The sequence below is a fragment of the Bison bison genome, unplaced genomic scaffold (assembly GCF_000754665.1).
Source record: "Bison bison bison isolate TAMUID 2011002044 unplaced genomic scaffold, Bison_UMD1.0 scf7180017864183, whole genome shotgun sequence".
Classification (NCBI taxonomy): Eukaryota; Metazoa; Chordata; class Mammalia; order Artiodactyla; family Bovidae; genus Bison; species Bison bison.
This window is the reverse complement of record NW_011494755.1, coordinates 9,174,489-9,185,773: the sequence shown is the minus strand read 5'-3', so window position 1 is coordinate 9,185,773 and position 11,285 is coordinate 9,174,489. Positions and strand designations below refer to the sequence as shown.

At 42.0% G+C, this 11,285-nt stretch overlaps 2 protein-coding genes across 3 annotated transcripts in view; one reads left to right on the top strand and one right to left on the bottom strand.

Moving 5' to 3' along the window:
- LOC104991196 (major allergen Equ c 1-like) overlaps nt 1-11,285 on the top strand; it is a 104,436-nt gene that overhangs the window by 54,225 nt on the left and 38,926 nt on the right. The gene's annotated exons all lie outside the window — the stretch shown is intronic.
- The window catches only part of LOC104991195 (major allergen Equ c 1-like), a 5,504-nt gene continuing 871 nt past the window's right edge, over nt 6,653-11,285 (bottom strand). Inside the window, exons 2-7 of one of the 2 annotated variants that reach the window (XM_010843597.1) lie at nt 10,660-10,796; nt 9,777-9,850; nt 8,546-8,650; nt 8,096-8,197; nt 7,851-7,900; nt 6,653-6,918 (exon numbers count right to left, since the gene is read on the bottom strand). In XM_010843597.1, the coding sequence (XP_010841899.1) occupies nt 7,863-7,900; nt 8,096-8,197; nt 8,546-8,650; nt 9,777-9,850; nt 10,660-10,796 (456 nt within the window). In that variant the 3' untranslated portion in view covers nt 6,653-6,918; nt 7,851-7,862. The remainder of the gene's footprint in view (nt 6,919-7,850; nt 7,901-8,095; nt 8,198-8,545; nt 8,651-9,776; nt 9,851-10,659; nt 10,797-11,285) is intronic. The other variant, XR_825580.1, reaches the window with a different exon arrangement.

The following is an 11,285-nucleotide window of genomic DNA, read 5'->3' as shown; positions in this document are numbered from 1 at the left end:
TGGGTGGGGAAACAGTGGAAACAGTGTCAGACTTTATTTTTGGGGGCTCCCAAATCACTGCAGATGGTGACTGCAGCCATGAAATGAAAAGACGCTTATTCCTTGGAAGAAAAGTTATGACCAACCTAGATAGCACATTGAAAAGCAGAGATATTACTTTTCCAACAAAGGTCCATCTAGTCAAGGCTATGGTTTTTCCAGTGGTCATATATGGATGTGAGAGTTGGATTGTGAAGAAAGCTGAGCGCCGAAGAATTGATGCTTTTGAACTGTGGTGTTGGAGAAGACTCTTGAGAGTCCCTTGGACTGTAAGGAGATCCAACCAGTCCATCCTTTAAGCGAATCAGTTCTGAATATTCATTGGAAGGACTGATGTTGAAGATGAAACTCCAATACATTGGACACCTGTAGCGAAGAACTGACTCATTAGAAAAGAGCCTGAAGATGAGAAAGATTGAAAGCAGGAGGAGAAGGGGATGACAGAGGATGAGATGGTTGGATGGCATCACCAACTCAATGGACATGAGTTTGAGTAAACTCTGGGAGTTGATGATGGACAGAGAGGCCTGGCATGCTGCAGTCCACGGGGTTGCAAAGAGTCGGACACGACTGAGCAACTGAACTGAACTGACACATTTTGAAACAAACAAAACAATGCTTCTGAAATGCTAATTTTTAAGAACAGCAGGTAGTATCCTGATTGGCCTGCCTCCAGGAGCAAACAGTTTCAACTCAAGTTCTGTCCTGGGACAAGAGAATCAAGTGACAAAGTCTTCTAAGCCAAGAATAGAGATTTAGTCGTCATCATTGTCCCTGAAACTCCAAAATAACCTCAGCGTGTCCTGGTTTGATGTTTACTCTGGAAGTTAATTTGACATTTATCTAAATTTCCTCTATTCAGGTTGAAGTTGTTCATAATATTTGAAGGGGTGTGGTAACAGGACAACTTAAAATATCTCCTTAATCCACAATCCGATAATTTCAAGCCTATTTTATTGAAAGCCTTCTGAGGGGTTCCATTTGACAAACTTGTTTATTTAGAAGAAAATGCAGTACAAATAACTATAGTAAATAATAGTCAGGGGAAACGCCATGATGTAGAAAAGGGAGTCAGCAGACATTTCCTAAAAGAGCCAGATATTTTAGACTTTATAGGCCAAGAGTCAAAATTGAAGATATTATGTATTATAGATATTAATATAATAATAGAGAAAATTAATTTCCACATTTTCTGAAACAATTAAAAATATAATATTGAGTACAGTTTTGAAAAACCACATATCTATTAATAAGAAGAATGAAATTCTGTTTTGGAATAATATTTTGCTTAAGTGGGCTTAAAAATGATTGTTTCTAATATTATACCAATTGCATATGTTCTTGCCTCATGGGTTATATAGAAACAGGCACTGAACTGAATTTGGCCAATGGGCCATAGTTTGCCAAACTTAGGTATAGAAAATATGATATCAATGGTTTAAGTATTTCTGGAGATTCTGGATAAAGAATGAGGAGTAAGAAAAGAGAGAGAGGTGGAAGGATTGAAAGAGATACATTGACATGCAGATAATATAATCATATATAAGTACCTGCTAAACCAACAGAATCCACAGTGTTAGGACTAATTTTATTATACCTAATGAAAATTTTCATCAAGGTTGCTAGAGAGATCAACTTATAAAAATCAGTAACATCTCTCTATACCAGCAAAAACTCATGATAATAACTAATGGTTGAAAAAACAAAACAGATAAACAAAAAAACTGTGAAATATTAATCAATAGATAGGAATTAACAACCAAGAATACACCAGACGATCACTGAGGAGGGAACTTTAAAACTCTAAGATAAGACTTGAAAGCTGATCTGAATAAATTTATAGATACCAGGCTTACCTGGTTTTGGCCCAGGGATCCCCATGTCAGACTTCTGACCTCCAAAGTTGTAAGAAAATAAACTTTTGCTGTTTGAAGCCACTAAATTTGTGGTTATTTGTTGCAGCAGAAACAGGAAACTAATATAGGACCCATTTCTCCTGTCCAGCTGCATGCCAAGAACGCATGCATGCATGCTAAGTCTCTTCAGTAGTGTCCAACTCTGTGCGACCCCATGGACAGCAGCCCACCAGGCTCCTCTGTCCATGGGATTCTTTAGGCAGGAATACTGGAGTGGGTTGCTGTCTCCTTCTCTACAGAATAGAGCTTTCTAATTGTATCTTTGATACAGCAGCAGAGTCTCCTAACTGTGGTACTTTTCCTAACATAAATGTTTAACTCTTGGAAGGAAGTGGCACATATGATCTACTGTGCAATCCTACCTCGTGCTACCTGCATTTGGAATATTATTCTGCGCTGCTCTTTGCAGTAGACTTGCTGCCCTTCCTTGAAGTGAAGTGAAGTGAAGTTGCTCAGTCTTATCTGACTCTTTGTGACCCCATGGATGGTAGCCTACCAGGTTCCTCCATCCATGGGATTTTCCAGACAAGAATACTGGAGTGGGTTGCCATTTCCTTCTCCAGGAGATCTTCCTGACCCAGGGATTGAACCTGGGTCATCTGCATTGTAGGCAGACGCTTTATCGTTTGAGCCACCAGGGAAGTGGCCCCTTCTTAAATCAACTCAATTTGTTACAGGACCTAGGAACAAGTTCATGCACACTGAGGTGGTAGAAGGGTGAAACAGAACAAATAAAAACACAGTTTGGGATTTAAACATCATGATGGAAAATCCTCAGTGGAACTTGGCTGTGTGGTTGACCCCCATCCCTGAGCAAAATGGACAAGGAAGCAGTGTAGCTCCTACTGACAGCTGACTCTGATTTGGGCTGGGACCTGGGGCCCTTTGCTGCAGTGCTTGCAGCTGGACAAATGCCTCCTCTAGTAACAGAATACAAAGAAACTGTATGAAACTGAAAACATATCTGCACACATGCACAGTCAGGGTAATTATAAACAGTAAGATACAAAAGGCTGCAAAAGCCTGCTGTTTCTGAAGTGCTAAGAACAAAAGCAGGGCACACAGAGCCACCAAAGGGGTAAGCAAACCATCTCAGCCACCCTCTTACTCAAGCCCCGGACCCACCCCTGCTGTTATCCTGTGTAAGGAACCAGTTCACCCTCCCTCCAGGAGTGAACTAGGACACCTGTTTCTTGTTCTCACTCCCTCCTGCAGCACGAGTCCCCATAAAGCCTGGCCAGAATTCCTTGTGGGGCTTCTCATAAACTTCTATTGAATAAGAGTCCAAGGACCTAAACCAGTAACAGTTCCACCATAATTTTCATTTGATCCCTGATTTCAGTAGATGTTCTAGAAAAATAAAAACTAGTTCAGTGTTTTGAGACATCCCTGGTGGGACTCCATGCTCCGAATGCGGGGGGCCCAGGTTGGATCCCCAGTCAGGGAACTAGATCCACATGCTGCAACTGAGAGTTCATATGCCGCAACTAAGAACCGGCACAGCTAAATGAAGAAATATTTCTTTAAAAACACACAACAACAAAACACACCTCGGTGTCTTTCTCACTGTGTGTCTTGTGGGTGAAATGATACACAACTGGTTTGGGTTCATTAGCAAGATGGTAGAACAGGAAGTGCCAGCCCACATAACCCCACAGATACTCCTATTTTAACAACCACTCATGGGCAAGAATACCTTTATGAGAGTTCAGAAGTGCAACAGAGAGGTTCCAGCATCCAAACTGAGCAAAATAACTGAAGAAAGTAAGAACGGTTTCACTTTACCTGTGTCTCCTGTCTCCCATGATGGCGTAGCACTGGCATCTCTGGGAGCTTAACAGTAGCAGGCTCTGATTTATCGGTCTCAAGCCCCACCCCCAGACCCACTAAATCAGAGCCTACTAATGTTTAACACGATCTGCAAGTGATTCGTATACACATAAGAAGCACTGTGTGATCATATTTATAGGAATCCGTAAATAATGTATTGCCTTGTTCTGTGTGTTATTTAAAAGTTATATAAATGGTGTCATACTGCACATATCATTCAGCAACTGGCTTTTTTCACCTTATAATTTGCTTTTGAGCTCTGCTGCTGCTGCTGCTGCTAAGTCGCTTCAGTCGTGTCCGACTCTGTGCGACCCCATGGACTGCAGCCCACCAGGCTCCTCCGTCCATGGGATTTTCCAGGCAAGAGTACCAGAGTGGGTTGCCATCGCCTTCTCCCTTTTGAGCTCTAACAATGCTAATATAGATCTAGTACATTCCCTTTTACATGTTGAAGAACATTCACATTTATGTTGCTGATAAGGAAACCTTTTATGAAGTTATAAAATTAATTTTAGTTTACTAACCCATAGTGAAATGAAGCAGGACCCTATGGTCCTTGCCCCTACCCCATGTCCTCTGCCTACCTTTCATCTGTGGAAAGCTTTAGTCAAAGAATACGTTTGATCAGAGAAATGAGAACATGCAGAAACAAAGGAGAACAGTCAAATGAGACCAAATAATAATAATGCAGTCATTAAGCATATTCAGTGACCTTTAGTTCCTTCTCAGGGACTACAGATAATATTCGGAGCCACATCCTGTGAGCTGTCTTTTAGATACTAAAACTCCCACTAGATTGGAGAAGTTAACTACATGATGACCAGACTGTAGCTGTGACATAAGCTGCCACAATTTCAAGAACTGACCTCAAAAGAAATAGAAACAAACCCATCCTGGAACGGAAGATTAACTGTACTTAAAATGATAATCAAGATGACACTGGTCAGACCATCGATGACCAATTTGAAGATGATTGTCAGAGCTGACTGTGTTGTTTCTGCATGTAGACCTCTGCTTCAACCTAGAAAAGCTCTCTCCCCACTGGTTGTCAGTAGGGGATGGGTGGGAGAGTCAGCCTTTGGACGGATGTCCACCCTCCCCTTCCCGCACAATTGCCAGCATATGAATAAAGCCTGTTCTGGCCTCTCTACCCACATCTTCCCCGTGATTCTTCTATCTTTTCATTTCTTCGGAAAAGGACTGCTCTGTTTCTGATCCACAGGCATCTTCAACCTTGCTTTTGAGTGTCTTTAACATTTCATGCCTTATTTGCGTATTATTTAGGGCTTAAGGTCAGGTGAGCTCATCTGTCATCTTGATCTGGGAACCCCTGAGAGTCATTTTGTGCTTCCCCATCAGCTGTAGTTTCTGGACATGTGGCACAATATAGCCATCCCGCATCACTCACATGGCCCTCCCGTGCACTGATTACTATTGTTGTCAGGATATGCCAGGTCACACCCTTCTGAGTATCAGCTGCTCTGTCTCTTCAAGGCCATCTTTTAAAAATGAGTGATCCCAGAATGACTGGTTGGATTTCTACATAGAATTTTGTCATATTTCAGCAAACCAGACTAAGCACTTAAGTAAAGACCAATAAGCCTGAACCTAAGATATTCTTCTGACCTGGAGGCAGAGTAATATAGGGAGAGTCGGATACCTAGAAAGCCTTCTTTGTTCATATAAATCTTAAGTCCATAAGGAGTGAGTCATTTTTTTCACACAACAACTGCTACCCACACCCTGCTCTGCCACAACACTTATGTGTGACTCTTACACTGTTTTTATTATTGGCTGATGTTGGCAAAGGGTTACAACTGAAGGAGGATATTTAATTTCCCTTCCTCCAAAGCCTGTAAGCTCCCCAAAGAAGAGACCAATAACATTTAGCCTCATTGATGCCTCCTGACCATACTAAGTATAGAATGCTGAAGATAAGTATTGATCACATTTCATGGAATCTCACTTAACATGTTCACAGTAAATAAAAGCAGTGATTGAAGGTTTTCTAAGAGTATGAAAAGACACCGACCAAGAGAAAAATAAACGGCATATGATACAACGTATGTGTGCAGTCTAAAATATGGCAGAAATGAACCTGTCTGTGAAGCAGAAATGGAATCATAAACATAGAAAACAGACCTGTGGTTGCCAAGGGCGATAGGTGATGGGGGAGGGATAGAATGGGAGTTTGGGATTAGCAGGTGTAAGCTATTATATACAGAATGGATAAATGTCTTACTTGTAGCACAGGGAACTATACTGAATATCCTGTGATAAACCATAAGGGAAAGGAATATGAAAGAGAGTGTGTGTATATATATATATATATATATGACTGAATCACTTTGCTGTACAGCAGAAATTAACATTGTAAATCAACTATACTTCAACAAAGTTTTTTAAAATGAAGAATTTGAAATTAATAGCAACTTACAATGGTAGTTTTCAACTTAGATATCATAGATGTGTTTCTAAAAAATAAAAGCATTTGCCGTACCAGAAAAAGAAAGAAAGGACACTGACAATCTCAGAGGATGGATGAGTTAGAGAAGCTGGGTTGTAAAGGCGTATCCTAAAACATGTTGAGCTGGTGTCAGCCCCAGCAGCAACTCTCTCTCAGACTGAAAAAGAGAATTCTAGGATGGAGCAATTTCTAGGGCAAGTCTTACAGTTTATCAGGTCACTAAGAAATGGATAACTCAAAAGACAAATAGCACTCATCGAGACAGACTTACTGCAGACAAGGGAAAATCCTGAAACTCGGGGAAGGTTCTGAGAGCCTAGGGGAAGGTTCTGGTCACAAGGCCTCATTTTCTTCCAGTCACCCCCACGTCCCTTACATAAACGAAGAAAAACCACATGACTGCAAGGCAAATCATTTATTGAACAGGTTGAGGAAGGTCTTATTCATGGACCTGCTGTCCTGAATGGGACAAAGGGAATCGGAAATCTGGAGGAAACTTTGATTCTCGGTGAGCTGCTAAGTCTTCCTAGATAATTAGGGAATATCCTGAAGATGCAGAGACGGTGCCTTCCCGTGCGATAGTGGTGGAAGTCAGGCCCCAGCACTTGGCATAAGATGATGTGGGAACCATGGAAGAGAAGATTCTGGAGCCCAAATGAGGTGGCACTAAATAAGCAAATGAGAATGAGAACACAAAAGCTTATTAAGTGCTTCTCAGACTGAACTGAGGACGAAGAGAATTTCTGTTACCCAAAATACGTTGAAGAAATAGTCATCAACCTGCATTCTAACCCATGCTATTTGCCAGAATAGGGGAAGGGGGAGTGTTAATGATTCTTTTCCTGTTTTTTTCTATTGTTGATCCCATCTTAACCTGCCCCAGAGCCTATGAAAAGAAGAGTGGAAGCAATGAAGGATGCTAGGCTTATTCCTGCCATCCTCAGCACTGGAAGTTTTCAAGTGTTTTTGACAAATTGGCAAAAGCCATAGCAATCTTTTATTAAATGCTGACTTTATGTAAGCCATAGTTGCTAAGACTTTCACCTACATTATCTGAATGAACCCACACAATAAATCTGAGGTAGGAAACAGATGAGGAAACTCAAGAGACTATTTTCCAGGTTAGAAGACAACTGGAAATTCAGACAGCTCTATTTCCAGATTACAAGTTAAAAATATGGAGAGATTGAAGGAAGAAATTCTTTCCATATATTGGAGGGTGAGATGGGCTTTCAGGATTAGAGACGGACCACAAACACAGAATGTATTTGAGTATCATACTCACATTCTTTTCCCATTTAAAACTGTAATTCTTACTGATTGTTTCCCACATTATCAATTACTGAGCCCTTTTCTCCAGCATTATATTCACACAGTAATTCTGTAAGGTAGACATCTTTTTTTCCCTTTAACTGCTATATGATTTGCTTAAAAAGCTCATGGCAGGAGGAGATCCTGAACCCAGATCCTCCAACTCCAAATTTCAAGCTCTTCCTACCAAATTATTTTTATTGTGATTTTTAAATCTTCTATTGTAATCCCCTAATGCTTCTGGAAGGTACTGAATCCTGGGCCACCCCGTCTCCAGCAGAGCTCACCAAACTGCAGTCCTAGGCCACTCCATTCCCTCGCGCCTGCAAGCAGCGATCTGTAGAGGCAGAGAAGAGCACATTCAAACACCAACACCAGTTTACTTCCCAGAACAAAACCAGATGATTTTCCAGGTTAAGACAAAGGGGACTGAATGGGGGTATTAACTTCTCTTGCATTTCTCCCTTCAGTAACATTCCTACTCAGCAACATGGGACTTCAGGCAGAGAAAGCCAGAGATAGCTCAACTTACCCACTTTGGTCAGGTCAATAACGTTTTCCTTAACAACTCCATACTTTTGGCAAATTTCCACAAACTCGTTCTTGAGTTCTGGACTCGTATCTGGTTCTCGGGCTGTGGGAAGAGTAACAGGAGCTGCTTTGTCCTGTTTCCTGGTGATTGAGGCTCATGAGAGGGGTGGGTCTCCAGCTGAGTGGGAAAGTGAATGGCACTGATTACATGCTTAGGCACAAGTCTCAGGGATGGAAAAAAGTCTTTCTTGAATGTGACACCTTAGGATATCTTTCTGGCACAGTGAGAGTCATCATCTTCCCATCACTGAGCCCGAGAGATTTTACCAAAGGGGAGCATCTGTCTTTAATGGGGAGAGAGGTCCCAGGGTACGACAGGGAAGTCCACTCTGTCTCCTTCCTTCCCTGGTCTCGCCACCCCAAGATGAGCGCCAGCATGAAAGTACTCTACCGTAGAGCTCTAGCAGTTGGAACGAGTCGCTGAAATTCTCGAGATAAAAAATAATATGTTGACTATAGTTCACCTGAAGTATGCGAAATTTATTCTCTCCATCATCTGTGGAGAAAACAGAACATGGCTCAGAACTTCTTTGGTCTGTGGGAAGGAAATGAAACCCTTTTACCTGTTCTCTCCCACAAAACAAATCCTGAAAGAAATAGTGATATCTACTGCCTTCCATCTGCATCTCTCTGGGCTTCGAGATGCAATTTCTAAGCAACACCGATGGAGTGACTATTAGGAGTAGAAAAATTCAGCCACAGCAGTAACTTCCCCTCTATTATGACACCTTGGCCCCACCTACCTCCCTTGGCCATCTCTGCCAAATGTCTCCTCTATGAGCCCCGTTGGCCTTATATACCCAGTGCTATAACCTGAATGATATGCTCTGGCAATGGCTATCAGATATCATCAGAAAGTGGGCCATGGAACTACCCTGGCGGTCAAGTGGATAAGATTCCATCTGCCAATTCATGGGATCGGGTTCAATCCCTGGGTCCAAGAAGATCCCACATGCTTTGGGAAAACTAAAATGGTATCCTCTAGAGCCACATGCCCCAGCTACTGAGCCCACATGGTGCAATTACCGAGCCCCTGAGCCCTAGAGACCATGATCCTCAACAAGAGAGAAGGCACCACAATGAGAAGCCATGGGATTCTCCAGACAAGAATACTGGAGCGGGTTGCCATGCTCCCCTCCAGGGGATCTTCCAAACCCAGAGATCAAACCCAGGTCTCCTGCATTGCAGGTGGAATCTTTGCCCAATGAGAAGCCTGCTCATCACAATTAGAGAATAGCTCCTGGTTGCTAAATCTAGAGAAAATCTAAAGGCAACAATGAAGACTCAGTGCAGCCAAAATAAATAAATATATTTTTTTAAAGTGGGCAAGGAATGTGAAACTGTCCTGCCAATTTACTTTTTTATTTGCCAACTTCCTTTTGTTGTAGGAAATACATATGACCAAGCTTATTTCTCTGTCTGATGGTACTGTGTGCCAGGCACTGGCTTTGACACACACATTTCTCCCAAATTCAGGATATTGACTATTAGATGGTCACATTAGATTACCTAAACCAACATATAAGGAATTTATCAAATCCTGAAGAGATTGGAGTAAATTCCTTGCAGCTGGAAGTAGAATTTAGAAAGACTTTTTTTTTTTTTTTTTTTACCATACTTACAGCTAACAGTATATACGCCATCCTCTCCTGTGCTGTCACAAGTCAAAGGAAGCTCAGTACACACTCCGTTTACCCTGTAAAACAAAATGAGCTGATGCCCAAGAGATCCTGAAGGGACTGACTCCCTCACATTCTACCTGTAACTTGACTTTCCCATTTCATTGATTAGCTGTTGAACATTTTGGATATAGTTTCCAAAGCGCTTTTATTTACATGATAGCACTTCATTTGGTACTTAGAGAATGAGTCCACTTCTTCTGTCACTATGACTCTGTCACCTCTTCCCACTATTACTATTATGACAGCTACTTGTCTAGAGAATTAGCTGGGTTCTGACCATGTGCCAGTCTCTCAGATAGAGCCTTACAAACATCACCTTGCTTGGTCCTCACAAAAAGACACGAGAGAGAATTATATCATCATCTTTTACTCCAGAGAAGACTGAGGAAGAAAGAGATGAATTTTCCTGGTGACACAAAGAGAATCAGAACTGGATCGGGTGTTGGTTCTGAATCCTGTGCTCTTAGCCTGTGCTGTCTTTCCATGGACAGGGAGGCCTGGCGTGCTGTGATTCATGGGGTCGCAAAGACTCGGACACGACTGAGCGACTGAACTGATCTGATCTGAACGATCTGACGCCTCTCTATCCCTTACCTCCTCTATTCCCACTGAAAAGTATTCCTGTCCCAATTCTTATCCCTGAAATCTAGCAAAGTCACAGGCTCAGGTTCCTCAATCCCTGGGTCAGTGGCAACGATTTTATCAAGGATGGACCCTGATTTTAGTAAAGGCCCAGAATATATGCACATTCTTGCGCATAAAGATCCAACACCAAATTCAGACTTCTGTTTTTCCTTTCCCAAGCAAAAAAATACACACTTACTTTGTATGCATTTTAATAAACAAAGAAGAATTTTCCAAGAGACTGATGTACTCCACAAAAAACCTCATGCTACCATTTTCTTCTATCTTTTCCCTGTTGTCTGAGGCCAAGAGAATTGAAAACCATTCCCCTGTAATCTGCAATAAATCAATAAAATGATTGGGTGAGAGAAGAGGAAAGGAATACAACATGAACCCTTGTCTCCTTGAACCCTGACCTCTCGGCCAGGACCCTCATCGTGATGATGTGAAGATGAAATTAGATTCGGGTCGATCGGCACTATATCTAGGACTTTTTCCACTGTTCACTGTTCCTCCAGTAAGTTGGAGGTTCCCTAAGTGTTGTCACCTTTAACATGGCACCACTGCCCTTTCTTAGACCAAGATCTGAAGCCTTCCATTGCCGGGGACCAGCCCCGGCTGATCCAGGGTACTCGAAGGAGAGACGGCGTCAGCGAGGGTCAAGATACGATAGCTTCAATTAGATACTAATTAGAGATATAAAGAGTAATAGAATAAGGATAGCTCAGTAGGAAAATTCAGTGGAGAAAAGAGGCTGAGTAGCTTGGTTTACGCGGGAGACCAATAAAACTTCAAGACAAGAAGTTTGCACCACTTACGTAGGCC